Source organism: Myotis daubentonii, chromosome 18, assembly GCF_963259705.1.
Source record: "Myotis daubentonii chromosome 18, mMyoDau2.1, whole genome shotgun sequence".
Classification (NCBI taxonomy): domain Eukaryota; kingdom Metazoa; phylum Chordata; class Mammalia; order Chiroptera; family Vespertilionidae; genus Myotis; species Myotis daubentonii.
This window is the reverse complement of record NC_081857.1, coordinates 20,059,685-20,079,386: the sequence shown is the minus strand read 5'-3', so window position 1 is coordinate 20,079,386 and position 19,702 is coordinate 20,059,685. Positions and strand designations below refer to the sequence as shown.

At 44.7% G+C, this 19,702-nt stretch overlaps 1 protein-coding gene and 1 pseudogene across 1 annotated transcript in view; both read left to right on the top strand.

The window, feature by feature from the left end:
• RGSL1 (regulator of G protein signaling like 1) overlaps window positions 1-19,702 on the top strand; it is a 76,310-nt gene that overhangs the window by 27,671 nt on the left and 28,937 nt on the right. The window contains exons 3-11 of the mRNA XM_059675023.1: window positions 6,815-6,897; window positions 8,143-8,217; window positions 9,664-9,793; window positions 11,269-11,373; window positions 12,353-12,514; window positions 13,791-14,758; window positions 16,967-17,029; window positions 17,421-17,643; window positions 18,888-19,001. Coding sequence (XP_059531006.1) covers window positions 6,815-6,897; window positions 8,143-8,217; window positions 9,664-9,793; window positions 11,269-11,373; window positions 12,353-12,514; window positions 13,791-14,758; window positions 16,967-17,029; window positions 17,421-17,643; window positions 18,888-19,001 — 1,923 coding nt within the window. The remainder of the gene's footprint in view (window positions 1-6,814; window positions 6,898-8,142; window positions 8,218-9,663; window positions 9,794-11,268; window positions 11,374-12,352; window positions 12,515-13,790; window positions 14,759-16,966; window positions 17,030-17,420; window positions 17,644-18,887; window positions 19,002-19,702) is intronic.
• On the top strand, window positions 2,213-4,860 carry LOC132221052 (transgelin-2-like; annotated as a pseudogene).

Genomic DNA, 19,702 nt, shown 5'->3' with positions numbered 1-19,702 from the left:
TCTGGTCCCATCTCCTTGGGTTTCTCCCCACAATCTTGGGTATCTTTCCAAGCCTTGCCCTGCCTTGCAGCTCCCCCTTTCTGTAGCCTAGTTGAACCTCCTCTAGTGACCTGCAATTGGGGTGGTAGGAAATCTGCTATATCCTTTCCTATTGATATAGCAAAACTCTGTTTCCTACTTCACTCAGGCCTCCTCTTTTTGATATTTAGAGCATATTTTGGATTTTTTTTAACCTAAAAAAATGATACTTTTTTGCTGTTATAATCAGACCTCATCTTGAGGCAATAGCTTTCACTAATTAAGGGATGTTGTATACAAGGAGAGAAAAGCAAAGCCTGCATATTAATATTTTGAGGTATTTTCACTCTACAAGGGTAAACATTGAAGAGATACCAAAGCTACAAGTTGGCAGAGCTGTCGCATTTCCAAGGACTTTTGAGTCCTATTAGATATGGATGAGCTCATTCTTGTAGTAAATTAATGCCTAGAAATATTATGTCTCACAACATGTGTCTTTCAAGTAAAACAATAAATATTAATAGGGGCCTACAGAGCCACCAAGGATTATTAATGGGGCCTGAGATAATGGTGGAATGGGCAGGCTTCCTGTTTAGATGATAAGGACATTTCTTTATTCCTACATCACAATATTGTATGCGCACTCTGACAGTAATCCTAAACTTTGAAATGTAAAACCAACTGAAGATACATTTTGGGAAGAACAAAACCAAAAAAATAAATATGGTTTTGGAGAGAAAGGTGTCATCTTCACTACTGTCCACCAGAGGGCACTATCTTTACATGTGCCCACTAAGGCATTTGCTCTCCATTTAGTATCGAACTATCCATTTAATAGAAATGAAAGAGGGAAGAAAAATACAGAAGCAAGGGTTGTCTAAGAATCCACTAATATAATGAAGGTCTGTGTGTTTCCTGTTAAGCTTAGATGTGTGAATATGATAAGCATAATATTTAATCAATAGCTACAGATTATATTTTTAGATCTATAAACAACAGATACATATATATAGATATCTACACATATATAGATTTATAGATATGTATGTATCTCAAAAATACAGTGTCAATATCCCTTGAGCTAAAATCGCTGCTTTTTAGCAACCTTATAAGAACCATCAAAATGCTCTTTTTAGCTTATCTGTAATAATCTGTAATAATAAAAGTGTAATATGCAAATTGACCAAATGGCTAAACAGCAGAACGACCGTTCAGATGACCTTCTGGATGAAGCCGGGGCTGCGAAGGCCTACTCTTGCACCAGTTTCATGCATCGGGCCTCTAGTCAGATAATAGGCATGCAATAAGTAGTAAACAAACAGTCTGGTACAGTAGCATAGATGAAATGTCAGTTTAATTTTGATCTTGGTTTTGAAGGATAAGTGGGAATTTGTTAGAGTTGTTCAGGCAGGCGTTCTAAGGTCTTGTAAGTTCCTGTACTCAGACATCTAACTTGGCATTGCAGTTCCAGTGATGGGATTTCATGGCCCAGTGGTTCCAGAGAAAAATATTGAGTTCCTGCCCCCTAGGAAGGGTGACTAAGGAAGAGCCACACAAAATTGTTTTATGGACAGCTTGAGGATTTGCTTTTCAGGGCTGAGAATTGATTGAGGACAAAGTATAAACCCCTAGTCTGATTTCTTCTTCATGGAAGGTACTTAGCTAATGTTTATTGTCTCCCTTTTTAAAGCCAGTGGAAAATGAGATAACCCACAGCCAACCAGAGGAAACTATCTGGAAAGGAGGGGAAGAGGTGGAAAACAAAACTTGGATCTTAGGTTGAATTTCCTAGCTTATATGAGAGACAAGTCATTACATATACATTGATTACCTGTTAAATTTCTAGAAGGATGTTATATCCAAAAGATACATTAGAAATGGCAGATTCCTGCTTTCCCAAAACATAAAGTCAAGTTAAAGAGGCAGAACTTAAACTTAGGACTTAAAACTATCATTGGACAACAGTGACAAAGAACCTGTCAGTGCACACAAGAAAATATGTACTAAAGGCCTTAGAGTGGGAAGAGTCTGAGACGTTCAAGGGGATCCAGGAGATTGGGTCACATAGAGACTGGTAGAATCTGGAACCCTTTGGAACAGGTGTCACTGTGCATTCTCAAAGAGCTGGGTTCTGTTAATGGGGCTCATGCTGCCCCTGAATCACAGTGGCAGGAAGAGCACGGCAACATGAGCAATGCTGGTGAGTCCCTGAGAGGGAGGGCTCCCAGGCTTTGAGTCCCCAAATAAGGCAAATCACTCACCTTCCCAGTCATTAATAGACCTGAGTCATTCAGGGACATGACGAGTGGCTCTTAGTCCTTCCTGCCCTCCGTTTTCCTTCACTCTGCTCTTGTTTTCCCCACCCCACCTTCCCCACCTCATGCCACCATATATTTGAGGACAGGACAGGACCCCATTCATAAGACAACTAAGTAAAATGCCGGTCAGGCCATCCTGTGTCATGCCTCCTCCAGGCCAGCATGAGGTTTAGGATTAGTCAATGATTTCCTTGGTTCTCAAGTTGATATTGTTATTGTGTGGAATGAGTGTTGAAAGCCTTCCCAAATTATTAGGAAGATTGAAGGCAGAAGAGGTGAGAAAGGGAAAACAAGAATGAAGAAATTATAGGATGAGTAAGGGGAAGATGTGGAGAGCTTTGTTCCCATACCCCAATAAGACTGTCCTATCATAATCAAGCCCTTGTCACCAGCCGTGTGTATAGTTATGGAACACAACCAACTGGGAAATTTCTGCCAAACCCCACTTTCCTGTACTCAACTATCTTAATGATCTTATTAAACAAATCCATGGTAGGCCTTGTGAATGACAAACAAACAAAAGTCCTAAAGATTGAAGAGCTATAGAACTTAGACATTGTGAAAACCCTTTCAGTGCCCATGAAAAGAAAGATGAAAAGGCAAGGTCCCTACTCTCATAGAGTTCAGTGGAGTGAGGAAGACAAGATACACCAATGGATGAAAACAATGACTTGTTCATTGTAATGATGGGAGATGTACATGATGGTGTGTGTGGGGGGCGGTGCCATTGCAGTAGCTTCTACTGTGCTTGGTTTACCACAAAGATTATATGTAGCCCAGTTCCTGATGGATGACTAGTTATTTCTGAAGCAGATGGGATTGAGATGACATTTCAGGCAATGGGAATGCAAGAACAAAGACATGGAGGTTGGAAGTGAGAATACAGAGCAATGTGTAAGGAAGAGCAATGTCTCGTCTGGTCAACAGGTGGCACTGTTGAATGTCTTTGATAGCTTCTTTCCATATAGATATTGTTTACTTCCTCTTTTATAACATCTGTAGGAAAGGAAGTTTAATTAAACATGAGGATACACACAAGAAGTGGCGGGAGGAATTATACAGAAAAGTCCATCATTGAGAGGAAGTCCAAGGAGTTTAATTTTAAGGGGTGGTGGGAGATGAGCCTGGGAGGGAACCCAAAAGCCAGAACTGGTGAAGCTCAGATACTGTACTAAGGAGTTTGACTTTAGGACAGTGAAGAGTCTTTGAAAGGTCTTAACAATAATAACATCAGAAGATTATGGCAGCAGTGTGTGGAGAGGTTTGGAAAGGAAAGAGCCTGGAGCTAGGGAGGTGATTTTAAGAAACTGATGCAGTAGTCTAGGTGAGAGATGACAGGGGCCTGAAATAAGGGAGTGACTTATTTTATGGATGGAGAAGAGAGGACAGGTTCCAGATACATGTAGGGAGAAGCCACAAGGCATGGTCTTCCATTGCATGTGGGAGTATGAGAGAGAGAGAGAGAGAGAGAGAGAGAGAGAGAGAGAGAGAGAGAGAGAGAGAGAGAGAGAGAGAGAAAGAGAAAGAGAAACAGAGGAATCAAAGGTGATTTTCAGGTTTCTGGTTTAGATCATTGGATGAGTTGTGGTTCCAGTGACAGAGATTGGGAATACAGGAAAAGGGACAGGTTGGATGAAGAAGAAAAAAGAAAGAAAGGAAAAAAAGGTCAGATCAGCGTTGAAAATATTGAGATGAAGGTGCTGGTGGATGTTCATGTAGAGATGTCCCATAGCTCTTTGGGCATTTAGAACTAGAGATAGAGAAGTTTGGACCAAAAACACAGATTTTGGAATCATCCACATGGCACAGAATAAATATCTCAGGGAATGCTTATAAAAGGAAGGGCAAAGGGCTGAGAAGGGAGACAGAAAAACATGGATATAAATTTACAATACAAACAAACATTTGCCCCACAACCCCACCTGGAGTATGGGCTCTCCAGCCCGCCTGACGCTACCCACAGCCACCACCACCTTTCAGAATGGCCAACGGCACGTGCCTGTGGCCTGAGCCAGGAGGTGCAGCAGAAGATTGCGAAGCAGTACAGTGCAGACCTGGAGCAGATCCTGATCCAGTGGATCACTGCCCAGTGCGGCAAGGATGTGAGGACATCCAGAAGAGGCTCAGGGATGGCCCACGGTGCTGTGTGAGCGCATTAACGGGCTGTGTGTACCCCGAGGGGCTGGCCCAGTGAAGAAGATCCAGGCCTTCTCTGTGGCCTTCATGTGGATGGAGCAGTTCCTGTCAGCAGCCAAGCGCTGCGGCATCTGTAGCACCGACATCTTCCAGAGCAGGGGCCTCTGGGAAGGAAAGAAATGGTCTGTGTGCAGAGGACACTGATAAAATTGGGTGGCAGTAGCCTGGGTGATGGATTTTTCTCTGGGGATCCCAACTGGTTTTTTAAGAAATCCAAGACAACTAGCTGCAAGAGGGCAAGAACATGATTGGGTTATAGATAGACACCAACCACAGGGCATCTCAGGCAGGCATGACTGGCTATGGGATGTCATGCCAATTCCTCTGATCCGTCCTCAGCCCTGCTCCTGCCCTCCCTTGGACAGCTTATTTTTATTTTATGTATTTATTATTTATTATTTTATGTATTATTTTATTTGTTTGTTTGTTTTAGCAATGACATTCCCTAGAAGCCCCTGGAGCTCTCAAGCTCCCCTCTGCCAGGGTGGGGGCCTGGGCTGGCATATCTCCTCTGGGGGTGCCCAATGGCAGCCTCTCCCCCTGTGCTTACTAATACAGTCCCTTCTCCAAACTCACAAAACCTGGACCAACTGGCCTCTTCTTTTTCCCTGACCAAAATTTAGGGCCTTTTCCTCCTCCTTCAAACCTCTCTTCTCCCCGGATCTCTGTGCCTTCAATTCATTCCTTGGCTGGGGGTCATCAGCAATGCCTTTGGGCCTTCCTTCCACAAATATGCCTCGCTCACAGCTGTGGCTGCAGGGACTTAATTTATAGGGAGGGGCCTGTGGCAGCTGCGACCCCTGCGAAGCTGGACTGGGGTCGCCACACACTGAAGGAAGCCTGCCCTGGCAGAGGCCCTCCTGGCCCCTCATTTTCCATTCCCCTTGCTGTGGCTAAGGGATGGTGTGAGGGGAGAAAGGAGGAAGGGCTTCCCACTGTGGTCAGGGGCTTGAAGAATCTGAATTTGCTGATTTAAATAAATTATCTCTGTGTTGTTGGTTTTTTTAATTACAACACGAGGTGGCAGAAAGAATAGGTCTGTGGAACAGAGGGCATGAGCTGACATACTCTGTAACAATAGTGTTTGGTTGTTTTAGCTTTTATTTCCATTTTTATTATATGAAGACAATAATCATCAACTGTCATCAGGAAAAGTTATGGAAGTCTTGTTTAGTTTTCTTATATTATCATAACTACACTCTAGTGGTGGAGAGTGGTACTTACTATTCACACCAGTTGTTCAGACTGAGGGATAGGACTAGTTATGTATATAGGTTGCTCATTTTATAAGTCTCCCATGATAAACTTTAGGTGTGATGGGCAAATGTAGGAACATCGATAGAACAATTAGCTTATTATTCTCTAGTTGAGCATTGTGCTCTAAGAGCAGAGATAGTGAATTAGAGTTAACTTACAGGGGTCACCTCGTCCACCTGTGGTCTCCATGCTTGGCTTTGTAACGTTCAACATTTATCTCCTCAGATGAACTTGGACAGTGCAGTGATCAAGCCTGAGGAGAATGAAAATATTTTGCACGACCAGATCAATATTTAGAAAAGCTCTCGTTGGGTTTAAAGTTGGGCCCAACCCAATAAGTTACACTTTGACTGGAATAAATGTACATTCTTGCCCTTGGTGTCTGAAAAGTAACTGAATAAATAAGGGATGGTGGAGTTAACAGTGAAATGAGAGAGCACCCACAGCTAACCCTACTTCCGGCCACACTGATAAAACATGCGATATGGACAGCAGTTGTCTGTGTCCTTCCCTGGGGTGAGTGCAGATGGTTTGAGTTGTGCTAGACACTCCAACCAACACAAGGGGAACCAGATGGCAAAGAGGCGGTTGAAGAATTGCTTAATGACTAGCAAGAGGGGTTGGAGATAAGCAGAAGGTTGTGATGTCTTCATCAATGTGAGAGCATTGCCCCACTTAAGAGGACTTAAATGAATCCTGTGAAGCTTCAGAGGGTAGAATTTCTGTCCGTAGAAAGAAGATAAAGGAAGGCAGTTCACAATAGGAAGAATCTTCCTAACCAGTTCCTCTTTTCATAAATGGCATGGCAGCCCTGGGAGGCCGTGAGCTCCCCACAGCTGGGGGTGCTCAAGCGGAGTGATACTGCAGAGGAGAGTCGGGGGTGGGGGGGAAATTGAGTTAGATGACCCCAGAGGCCACGGTCAGCTGAGATTTGGCGATGTGAAATGACCCATTCAGTTGCTTCGTTTTCTCATCCTGAGTACAATTCTGGTTCGTGAGTGTGTTTGTTTTTTCTCCCCAAATAGAGATAATCTGTTCTACAAATCTCATAATTCTGCTGGAGGATGAAATCTTTGCTGATTTTTTCAACACATTTCTTTCTCTCCCGGTAAGTTTTCTCACTCGGACTTAAATCCACATGTTTCATCAACAGACAAGTAGTGAATCTCACTGAGCCATGTGCCTTTAAAAAAAATAAATAAACTTACCCAATAAAAACTTTTCACTTTGAGCAAGTAAATATGAATTAGAATTTCCTTTAAATATTCAGGAGCTTCCCATCATTGATATAATCCTAAGTCCCCACCTCCTTAATTGCCTTTACCTGCCCATCACACCCTCTGCCGGTACCCAGTAGTCTACCAAAGGGGCACCCCTGGCATTCTTCCTCCTCCGCACCTCTGCTGAGCTGTGTTCTTAGTTTCTGTAGTTCCACCGTCCAAGGTCTTAACCATTTTTCAAATCGCTGCTTACATCCTATTCTCCTTAAGGAATTCCCAGGTTTCCTTCCAATGGGACTTATTTTCCCTGCCTCTGTGCCCCTTAGCACTTTGCAACTAATAAAATGTCTTAGTATTACTTCTGAAACCTTTCATGACACTGGCAGAGGTAACAGTATGCGTGAGGATCACCCCAAAGACCTGCTCTGAGAGGGCTCTTCCTCTTTCCTCTTTTTACCATGTTGCTGGCACTACCATCCATCCAGGCAGCTAAGCCTGTTACCCCAAAACTCCTCCCTCTTGTTACCGCCTCTCCCCAACCTTCAAACAGTGAGAGGTCTGGCATTTTGCTTCGTAAAAAATCTCTCTTATCTGTCCCATCCTTTTTGCCTTTAGATCCTTATCCCACCTGGTTCCCTAGGTCACAGGCTCTGCTCCATGACAAAAGGCTAGAATTATCTATCAATTTTGGACACCTAATGCCCCCATAAGAAATCAGTACCCCTAATCTTCATATCCTTGGTCCTTTCTACTTTCTCCAGCTCAAGAGTTCAGGCAAATCCAAAGCTGTTTCTCTTTATGAAAGAGTTTAGACCTTTGGCTTTAGCCAATTAATACACAAAATACACAAAAGTCAACACCTTTTAATAGCTTGGGCTTTGGCCTTTGCACACAGGCAAGATAACTCCCAGGTTGAGGCAGGTCGGAGCCAAAAGATAAACAAATCTTGTCATTTCGTCTACTTTGGGTGTTTGGGGGCAAGGCAAGTTGGTTCAGTGGCGTACATTTAAGAATGAATGTCCCCTGAAATAGGAAGCAATGGAACCTCTCTTCCCCTGTGGCTGCGATGCCCGGTGACGTGTTCGTGAGGAGACGCTCTGCCCCTTTGGCTGTTTCCTAGTTTTCTTTTGCAGGTCTTCGGTCAGACACCGTTTTATACAGTTGAAAATGCACAGTGGAGCTTGTGGCCAGAAATACCTCATGACTTGGTGAGTAAGGGCCTTACTTCAGTGGCGGCCGTCTTGGGGTCAGGGGGCTGAGGGAGCTGAAATGGAAGTGTGATTGGGAGAGGGAGAGGGAGGAAGGAAAGCAGGTGAGTAGAGCAAACAGTATCAAGCCAGTTAGACATTTCTCCTTTGTGCATTCTTATCACTTGGCCAAGAGGTGCTGGTGAGTTCCTTCTTTTATATTCCAATCGAGGGTTAGCAAATGGGACGTCATCTCTCATGCTCACTGTGACTGGTTGGGTCATAGATGCTTGAAGCCCTGTGTTGAAAAGAACTCTGAGGCCACACCTAAGCCAGAAAGAGTCTGGGAATTGATTGGCAAAGCCTGACGTGGGTGTGGGGTAGGCAGTCACAGTCCAGGGGCTACATAGTAATTTGCATGATAAAGTGTAGTTCAAGGTCAGATGCCACTCTGCAATACCTACTCCGCCACTCTCCTCCAGAGATTTGTCTCACTTTTCCCTCTTTATATCCTTTTCCTTGTCCTCATCCGTTGTCTTTCTCTTTCCCTTCTCCCCCTTCCTGTTACTAGTATCCTCTTCCACCGTATAAATGTTAGACATACCAATGGCTTCCACATACCCTGCCGGCGGCAGACAGCCTCAGACAGATCATCCTACTCCCTGCTCACAGCAAGGTTTTGTTTTTCCCTGGGATCTGGAGAGCTGAGAAAGACACCCCACTCTGACTGTTACATTTAGTATTCCTAGAACTCCGAAACGTAAACATTTTAGTTTTTTCCTCCTTTTTCTGGTGGCTCAGTGTCTCAGGGATCCATCCTGTACTCTAACTGATGTTATGTGTGAGTCTTTGTGTGCTTTTGTACACGCTGTGCAGTTGATATGGGTTGGGAGCCTGCAAAATATTATAAATGTGCTTACAAAGAAGCACATTGAATAGAGTTATGACTCAACACCAAAGTCTCTTCTGCTCCTCTTTTATCAAGCAAGACTTAGATCTTATTTCAAAATGGATATGATTTTGACCCTCTCTGGGGTCATGATTTCAGAGAGGAAGGGAGAGGGAGAGGGAAAGAGATAGAAACGTCAATAATGAGGGAGAATCATTGATCAGCTGCCTCCTGCATGACCCCCACTGGGGATTGAGCCTGAAATCTGGGCATGTGCACTGACCAGGAATTGAACCGTGACCTCCTGGTTCATAGGTCAACGCTCAACCACTGAGCCACATCAGCTGGGTGACTTAGACCTTTTTTTAAAACAGCTTCACCCACGAATATTTCTTTTGTACCAATCCGTTCACTCCTTTGGGAGCCTCAGTTCAAGTCTTAAGTTTCTTTAGGTTCTCTTTTTAATCTCTGGGCCAGACTCAGCAAGTGTTGGGTTATTTGTTGCCCTTTTCTAAGCTGCATTTCTTTGCAGTTCAGTTCCATTTCTCTTTTCTGTTCCTATTTTGTTTGGACTCTAGATTCCAAAGTACAAAGGATTATTGACCTGGCTGGGAAAATACCGATTACCTTTCTTCTGTAAAACCAACTTGTGTTTCCATTACATTCTTTGTCAAGAGCTCATCAGTTTCATTAATTCCCCAGAAGGAGGTAAGCATGAAAGTATAAGTATGAAGAAACATGGGAAGCCAGGCTGCGTGTTAGTCCTACAGTAACATACAAATAATGGCTACTTTTATAGCCTTAGACATGCAGGTGGCTCGGTCTGTGTTGTGATAATAGGTAAAATCTTGAGCTGGAAAATTGTTACCTAGATCAATAAGCAGGAGTCAAATGGGCTGGCTGTTGTCTCACTACATTCATAAATGAGAGAATGAGTGGTGGCCACAGAACATGACAAAATTGCCTGAACTCTATGCAAAATCAAACATATCTGACCACCTTCATTGCCACCACCTGGTCTAAGCCACCATCATTTCTCACCTGGCCACTGAAATCATCTTAGACTCCTTGGTTCTGCTCTTGTTCTGCTGCTCAAAGCAGTCAGGGTGAGCCTTTCAGCATTTAATTCAGATCATGTCATTCCTCTACTCACCACCCACCACCCCTGCACCAATGGCTGCTTTCTCAGTGTGAAATCCAGCACCCCTACAATGGCCTTCAAGGTCCTAGAGACCTGGCCTCATTTCCCTTCTGACCTCATCTCCTCCTATGCCCCTCCTCAATCACTCCATTTCCACCATATTGACCCTCTCGCAGTTCCTTGAACGTGTTAGGCATATTTCTATTTCAAGGCTTTGCACTGGCTGTTTACTCTTCCTGGAATGCTCTTCCTCCATATCCACATTGGCTCCCACTCTCATCTCCTCAAATCTCTGTGAAGTTCTCACCTATTCCATGAAGACCATAATGCCCACTTGTCCACCCTCTGCCTTAGCACTCCCAACCCTTCTCTACTTTTTCATTTTTTCGTGTAGTGCTTCAACTTTTCCAGATAATGTTCTTGTTATACTGAATGTTCATTGTCTGTCTCATTCACTAGACTATAAGCTCCTTGAGGGCAGGGGTTTTTGTTGTTTGCTAATGTATCCCAAACACCTGGAATGGTACTTGGCACTTAGTAGACATGTAATAAATATTTGTTGAAAGAATGAATGAATAAAATCTCCATCTAGGATTGAATTGGTAACTTTACTTTCAGCTCAACTAACCAAAGGAAATCAGATAGGCTCCACCCAGGGAAGGTTAAGATCCAGGAGATCCCATTGAGTAAAATGTTGTAACAAATCACTGCTATGCTCTCTCTCTCCTGCGATATACCTATTGGGGAAACTGGGTTGGTAGAATTACTGTCATGAGGGGATGGTAGAAGGCAAAGGGGCTTGGTTGGAGGGTGTTTTGATTTTGGATTGTACGTATGCTTGTGGGTCTCTCACATGTCAGTTGATGCATATCAGTAGAGGGTCTGGTGCCTAGTTTCTAAAGCACCACATAATCGGGACCCAACTCATCTAACTATCCACCATTTCTCCTCACTGAGCGAATGGGGGTCTGACTGTGCGTGAGGCTGAGAGAGGAGCCGGGGACAGAGCTCACTCTCTCTCACCATGGACTTTTCCTGGCAGCCAAGATGATGAGATGGAAAAAGGCAGACCAGTGGCTACTCCAGAAATGCATTGGCGGGGTCAGAGGAATGTGGCGCTTCTGTACCTACCTCAAGGGCAGTGCAGGTGGGTTCTTGGAGTTCTTCCTGGGGCCTTTGCAAGTTCTCAACAGTTTCTAGGATGCCCCAGAGCACTTACTGACAGTTCTGTGTGTCTATGGTGAATATAAAAAATTACTTATAATGCAGTTTGAGTAAAGTCTTTTAAAACTGGGATTCATAGTGTAGGTTAGGGCAAACGCATTGAGTCCCTTTCGCTCACTCATTTGTTCATTCATTCAACAATGGTGATTGAGCACCACTCTCTGGCAGCCACTGTGCTGGTAGGTGGGGATACAATGGTGAATGAGAGCTATACTAAATCCCCACGTCATAAAGCTGCCACGGTGGTGGGGAGACAGACAAGGAACAAGTAAAAAAATAAATCCTGGTGGCGAAAGTGTTGGGATGCATCGCTCTCTGCTCTATTGGGTCCAGTAGTTGGTGGATACTGGGAGGCTAACAGCTTGGACAGTTCAGTAATGTTAAGTTTTACTCAGGGACAAGCCCTGGTTTAAGGGTGAAATCCTGGATCTCCAGGGAACATGGAGGGAAGAACTATCATTCAGTTTGTCACAAGGACTTCAGCCCTGACAGTTATGAAACGGGGAACATAGTGTTTGGCACATTTTGGCCCCAGTGTCCTTCTGCTAGCTACTCTGGGTCCATCATCTTGGAAATTTGCTTTACCCTCTGTCTTTATTTTTTGGACCAAACTCCAATGTCTCATGATCCATCTTCAGAGTCGTGCCGTTTTTCTTAAAGTGACAGTTTTTCTAACAAAAAAGTCACAAAAGATCCCTATCCATTAATTCCCTTCCCCCATGACTCCCATCTGCCCCCATATTAGGACATTTCTGGAGATGGTGCCTTGACCCAGAGGAGTGGCTAATGTTGGAGGCAGTAGAGCAGGTGGGTGGTGGGGGTATCAGCTGCCACACCCAGATGCAACCCCTGAAGGGGCTAGATAGGGGTGTAGCTCTGTGCCTCCCCTGTCTGATCTGTAGGTGAAGAGCTGGTGGATTTCTGGATCCTTGCTGAGAAGATCCTGGGCATAGATGAGATGGACTTGGAATTGAGAGACCACTACCTATCGCTCCTCCTCCTGCTGAAGGCCACCCATCTTCAGGAGGGCTCACGGGTCGTGACCCTCTGCAACATGAACATCAGTGAGAACTATAAAGCGTATCTGAAGTAAAATCCCTGGGAGATGTAACCAAAGAAATCAATCCAGTGTCTGATAGCCCTCAGTCTCTGGCTTTGCACACTGCCACCCTTTCCATCTTCTATGCATCAGGGATGCCAGTTGGAGACCCAGCCCATAACAGGGGAGGGATGGGAGAGACCATTTGTCCTTAGGCTGATACTGGCCTCTTCCTGAGCTTTTACTTGCCGGTGATGTTTTGCTGGATGGAGTGAAGAGGAATTGGAACAAGGTAATTGCATGGCTCCTCCATCTTCTGAGCCTGCAGGGCTTGTCTTTTTTTCTTTTTCTCTTTTTTTCCAATTGGGATTCTTTAGAATAAACTGCAGCCCATGGCTCAAGTGAAGTACATGTGGCCTATGAACTAAGAATGTTTTTTATATTTTTAAAGGGTTAAAGAAGACAAGTGTGCAACAAAGACTGTAGGTGGCGCACAAAGCCTGAACTATTTACTAGCTGGCCCTTCCCAGACAAAGCCGCCAACCTCTTCTCTAGAACACCCAGTGAGGAGGCATTGCTAACCCAAACACAAATGTGTTCCGGATTTGCTCTTGGGGATTAGTCACGCTACTCTTAATTCATAGAGATAATTGAGAATTGATGGCATTAAAACCAGGGCTAATAAAGACTCCTTCAAATTATTGTCCAAAGTCCTTCCTCCTGTCAGATCTGATCCCGAGAAATCCCATTCAGAGGTACATGTTCTTACACAAGTTTTCATGTGATGTTTGCTTTTCTTTACAATAACATTCTATAGTCTAAAAAATAACTTGAAGAATCCCCTAGAATGACTTATCTGGGGAACAAGGAAGGTAATCAGAGAAAGGCGTCACTGTGCTGAGCAAATCGTAAACTTGCATCCATCATATATTTGACCTCTTTTTTTTTTTTTTTAAATATATTTTATTGATTTTTTACAGAGAGGAAGGGAGAGAGATAGAGAGTTAGAAACATCGATGAGAGAGAAACATCGATCAGCTGCCTCCTGCACATCTCCTACTGGGGATATGCCCGCAACCCAGGTACATGCCCTTGACCGGAATCGAACCTGGGACCTTTCAGTCCGCAGGCCGACGCTCTATCCACTGAGCCAAACCGGTTTCGGCTATATTTGACCTCTTCACATCCTTGGGTTGCGTGAGGAACCAATGAAATTCTAATCAAAAAACATTCGGAAAAACTTCAAAAGCTCACTGGCGCCACATCGTTTTTCATCTTCCATCTCTCTGTCTTCTTTCCAGAGTCTCTCCTGAACCTTTCCATCTGGCATCCCAACCAGTCAACCACCAGGCGGGAGATCTTGAGCAACATGCAGAAAGTGGCTTTGTTCAAACTCCAGAGCTATTGGCTTCCCAACTTTCACACTCATGCCAAGACCATCATAGCTAAGGAGGATTCATGCCAGCATCTGATGCAAGAGTATGAGACTCGCCAGTGCAGTCTTTGCTGTTCCCATTTAGGAGAGCCCCCTCTGAACATGAGCATCAAGAAGTCCTGCCACGCCCAGAGGTGGTACTCGAGCAGGAAGATCAAACGGAAGATGTGGCAGTTGATAGATCATGCCTCGTGGTCTCTAGAATTGGATACCAAGCCAGGCGACAATTCTACGTCCTCCCAGAAGATCTCTCCTCAGGAGAAAGTGGTTGTACACATGCCTTCCCTGAAAACGGCCTCTTCAAAGGAGGGAATAGCCAGTTCTCTGGAAAAGGACAGTCTCAGTGCCAGGAAGTCCAACATGAAGAAGAAAGCCAAGAGCCATCTCCACATGGAGGGCCTCTTTGAGACAAAGATCGCTACCCACCTGAGGATGGCCACCCCCATCATCCGTCACTCCCCCCGTTTGACCATCAAGGGGGCCATCAAGAAAAGACTCTCCTTGGGGTACACCCACTGGGCCTTGTGTGCTGATGCCTTTGCAGGGAGTCCCTTCCGGGACCACCTGAAGAAGCTGAATTTGAAAATGGAGATCCAACTCCTGGACCTCTGGCAGGACCTGCGCCATTTCCTCAATGTCCTGATGAATAACAGGAAGACTGGGAATGCCATCTTTTGGCACATTCTGGGCAACCGGATCTGTGAGCTCTACCTGAATGAACAGATTGGTCCACGCTTACCACTCAAATCCCAAACCATTGAAGGTCTGAAGGAGCTGCTGCCTTCTGGGAATATGAACCCCTGGATACCCAGAGCCCAGGAGGAGATCTGCCAGGTAGGTCACACCTTACCGAGATGGGCTAAGATCTGGAAGATTGGGTCAAAGCTGACCTAAAATCCTATCTGCTCATCTGTACTAAGTTAATGATATACTTACCCATATAACCCTTCACCTATTGAAGAGTCTGTTAATTTTTTAGGAGCAGGCTGTACAAATTCCCAAGAAACAGCCAAAACTCCAAAGTAGAATGGAGATGGGGGAGTGGTCAATATCCACCTTTTATTCCTTCTTCAGTTCCCCCTTATGTGGAGTCTCCCAAAACCATGAACCTCTGAATGTTCCACTGAGGGAAGTTTTAATAACTCTGTTCTGAACATCGTGTATTAGAATGCAAGGTCTTTCTTTCCTAGAATAGCCAACAAGAAAATGGCCAATGGAGAAGGGTTTATTCTTATCCCAAAACATGAGATAAAAGCAGGAGACCATCCTAAAGACTCAAAGGAAGTAAGGCCCATTGCTTGATTGTTGTATCATCAAGATCTTGGGAGAAAATAAATGGCAGAGTCAGCTGGGAAACAGACGAGCATCCAATAAAAGGGATAATTACAAGGTAGTGGGCGCGAGAGTAGGGAAACTACAGAGGATAGTGCAGTACCCCAGGGCCAGTAATGGTGGATCACCTTTATCACTCCTAGGCCAGAAGAGTGGAGGAGAGGGAATAGTTGCCAGAAGAGCTACATGGAATGGAGCGCTCGGCAGGAGCTGTAATTGTCAGTAGAGGGATGTAGCCAGTCCATAGTGATCTGGCTGGGAGGAACCAAGGGGAATAGATATCGGCTCCTGCCTTCCCATCTTCTGACTGGATAAACCCAACCAGAGGTCATGGGAGCTTATTGATGTGGTCCATACAGGTTAATTTCCCAAGGCATAAGCCCGGTAAAGAAAGGGTAGAGAGTAGATCTGGAAGGGCAAATAGATATAAGTAGCAAATTTTTTAGTGCGTTATAATTTACCTTATAAAACACATTACCTCCTCGAGGCTTCCTAGCACCTCTCAGAGGCATACAGGGTAGTATTGTCATTTGTACAATGAGGAAAGTGAGACTCAGAGAGGTTAAGTGGATTAGCTCAAGGCATACAGCAGACTGGTAGAGGAACCAGGGGGTAGAACCCAGGAGTTCTTGGCTCTAAGTCCAGCACAATTTCCAGTACAGAATAATTATCCAGGGTTGCACATCTGGGTTGTATGGGACCAGGTGAGTCCAGTGGATCCACAGCCACAGCTCTCTTGCGCACAGTTCTTCAGTCCTGGAAGTCTAGAGGCCCCCTACCTCTTGTGAAATATGTTCCCTCCTCTCCGCTCCCAGGGAACTTTGCCCACACCTCTATGGTGGCATGTGCCGTCATGTTAGAAGGTGAGCTCCTCGAGAACCAGGCTTGTAGCATATTGATCTGTATATTCTCAGCAATGGGCACGGTGTCTGGCACGTGGGAGGCACTGAGAAAGTACTCATCAGATAAATAAATGAATGAACGTGAGGGTATAGATCAGGGGTGGGCAAACTTTTTGACTCGAGGGCCATAATGGGTTCTTAAACAGGACCGGAGGGCCGGAACAAAAGCATGGATGGAGTGTTTTGTGTGAACTAATATAAATTCAAAGTAAACATCATTACATAAAAGGGTACGGTCCTTTTTTTCAATAGTTTTATTCATTTCAAACGGGCCGGATACGGCCCGCGGGCCATAGTTTGCCCACGGCTGGTATAGATAGATAAACCTAGCTAAGCACTAACTCATAGCTTTCTGTTGTTATTATTGGGCTTTGTTTGCTTATTTATTTTAATGTAATGAAATAATTTTCACAAGTGGACAAGGTCTTCAAGGAGGAGATATTAAGAGTAGACACACCAAAAGAAGATGGTTGGTTTTCAGGACAATTTTGAGAATCAGATGAGATGGTACTTTGGAAAGGAACAAAGATTTAAGAGGTGTCAAATGGCTGTCCTTCAGTAAACTATTCGTTGTACCTCTTCTTAAGTACCGGTTACTATCCTCTGAGGTTCAGAGAGAGGCTGCATGAGCTGCAAATTTAGAAAGACAGAGGAACGTCCTGGTTGGTCATGGCTAATGTTTGCTGTTCCATTGTATCTCCAAACTAGAGACTCCGGAATCGGCAGCCTACCCTTCTCCCAGGTAAACAACCAGCAGGCTGAGCACACCTCCTAACGCTTATGTCCTTATGTCGTGTTTGAATTGCAGATGCTCAGCTCCTGGTATGATGAATTCCTGAATGAAGAGGACTCCTTGTTTCTCACTTATGCAGTAGGAGGGGCTTTGAGTTGGGGATGAATAAGGTTGAGGGAAGAAAAGAGAGTAACTGCTCTTTTAGAAGCCTTATTCGTTAAAGTAAATGAAAGTCTGATATTTTTTTTTCCCTAGAGGCTACTGGGGGGTTTGACGTGGTCCCTGATTCTTAAACATAAAGCTCTCAAGGCAAAAGACTCAAGTGCCTAAGCTGACTTTAAAAGAGTCACATTCACATCGAATGTCTCCGTTATAGGAAGTGGGTTTGCAATGGATCTGAGCAAATTGAAAACCGCCAGCCTCAGTCCGCCTGACAGGGAGACACAGGAGGACGGGGCTGTTACAAAAGTCTTGCTTCTGGTCTAGTTCCTGTAGCAAATATTGTCTGTCCCCCTACCCCTTCTCTTAGACTCAGACCAATGTCAACCACACGAGGAAGCATAAGAAAGACTCTATAAGCAAACAAGAGAACATTCTTCTTTATAAGAGATTGGAGGAGTCCCTGGCATTAAGCCAGGGTCTGGCTAACATGGAGGAAATGGATTCTGTGCAGTGGAGAAAACTAGCTACTGAGGACCTGAGACATGACGGGTCTCTCCGGGTAGAACTGAAGTCTCCAGTATTTCTGACAGGTGAGGGCCATCACCATAATTTTTTCGACCCCTGACACATAGGCATCTGGGAACTATGGAGCGTTAACATCTAGTGTTTGTTTACTGTGTGTCAGCACTGTGCAATGCAGGAAGCAGCCGATTGATGTTTCACTCTCACATCAATGGTTCTCTCTCCCTCTCCTTTCCTCTCTCTAAAAATCAATAAAAAATTTTTTTTTTAAATAACACTCAACTCTTGAAATCTTTGCCTTGCACAGTGCACTTTATATACAAAACAAGATGCACTGGACATTGGCCCCTCAGAGCTGTGCCTGAGCATGAGTTATTTAAATCTACCGTGATCAGGCCCTCTGTTTTACCTAGAGTTTCACCTTCTCTCTAAATCCCGAACATTCCAGAACCTCTCCCAGAAATGTAGAGAGAAGTGGGAGAAAGGGTAGCTGGTAAATATCACCACACCATACAGGGCAGCAGGCATTTCTTTAGTGGCCAGGAGTGTCAGGGGCAGCCAGGAAGAGGGAACCACCCTCCATGGAGACGCCCCCCCCACCCCCCTCCCCCCCACAGCACACATGATGGTTTCATCCGCCGCTGCATTTTTTGAACAAGGTCTGACCTGATAAGGGCCTCCTGTGCATTGTCCATCTTGGAGCTCTGTCTGCTCAGGAGGCTGATGCCTCTACTCAGGCTGCTCCGGAAACAGAGCACCGGAACTAGAGTGCTCTCCGCTTTCACACAGAGGAAATTGGTCCCAGAGAGGTGGAAAGGTTGCCCGAGGCTGCTCAGCAAGGGAGGACTAGAAACCTAGATCTTCTACAGAAATAAGCCACTGTTCTTGCAACTTACAGCCAGACACCCTTGGCTGAGAGGCGCTATTGACAACAGTGGCAATTGTCATAAGGACAACTGACATCTGTGAGTCCACACGCTAGGATTCCTTCTGGACTTCACCAGTATCACTCAGAAAGCACTAGACTGCCCTGGGAGTTCCAGGACAACTGGTGTGCCTGGGCAGAAGGTCCCCACGGGTCAGGTGTCTCCAAGAAGGACAGAATCCTCCCAGGCTAGAGGGGTGGCCCACCGTCTTTCCTTGCTTCTAATCTGGCTTAGAGAACTTGTGTTCCTTGCGTATAGACATTCCATTAGAACATTATTGTTGTACTTAAATAATGTGTAAAAGGCAATACTTTCAACAAAAGCATATCAATCTTTGACTCCAGAGTGGTCAACTAGACTCTCCCCTGTTTTTATCTACTTGATAGATATAGAGAAAATGTCCTTTGAGGAACTCTGCTACAAGTATCCAAAGGTGGCCATAGAGAAGATAAGTGAGGACTACAAAATATATTGTGAAAAAGCACCTACTAGAAAGATGGGTAAGTGTTTAAACGAAAGAATCTCCCAACGCAATGAGCCAAAACCCAAAAGGGGAACCGTGCTTGGTTTGAAATGAGGGATGGTCAGACTTGTCTCCCAGCTCCTGCCCCCTCCTACAAAGTCATAGAAGGGCATCATGAAAATGAGATGCGATGATAAGTGAACGAGGATGAGGATGAAAATAGTTAATTCCTAACTTCTTGCCTAGTTATTACTCTGGGCTTTTAAATAATGCAGATTTATCTTCTGCGAAGTTCCCTGGAGTCAGAGATTTATAGAAGGAGGTTTGTTGGGAATAACGCCTGGAAGGGAATGAGGAAAGCAGCACTGGGCAGAGGTAGGCGCTGACTGTTAGGCAGTTACAGTAGACCTCCTCAGATCCTGTAAGAAGCTGGAGAGCCAGTGACACTTTAGCATGGTCCCTCACTGAGGCAAGGGGCTTTTATAACGTCTGTATCAATTCACATGGGGTGTGGCTGTCCCTCAGGAGGGTCTGACCTTGGGTCAGGCAGGGCCCTTTGTTGGAGGCAACTCCCAGAATGAGTTTCAAGACTTCCTGCATTTCTGACTTGTCCTTTGTCAGTTTTAGGAAAATTCCAGTTATTATCTCTTCAAATATCTGTACTGCTTCATTCTATTGCCTTCTGATAATTTTACTACACATATTTTTTTAAAAAATATATATTTTTTTTTATTGATT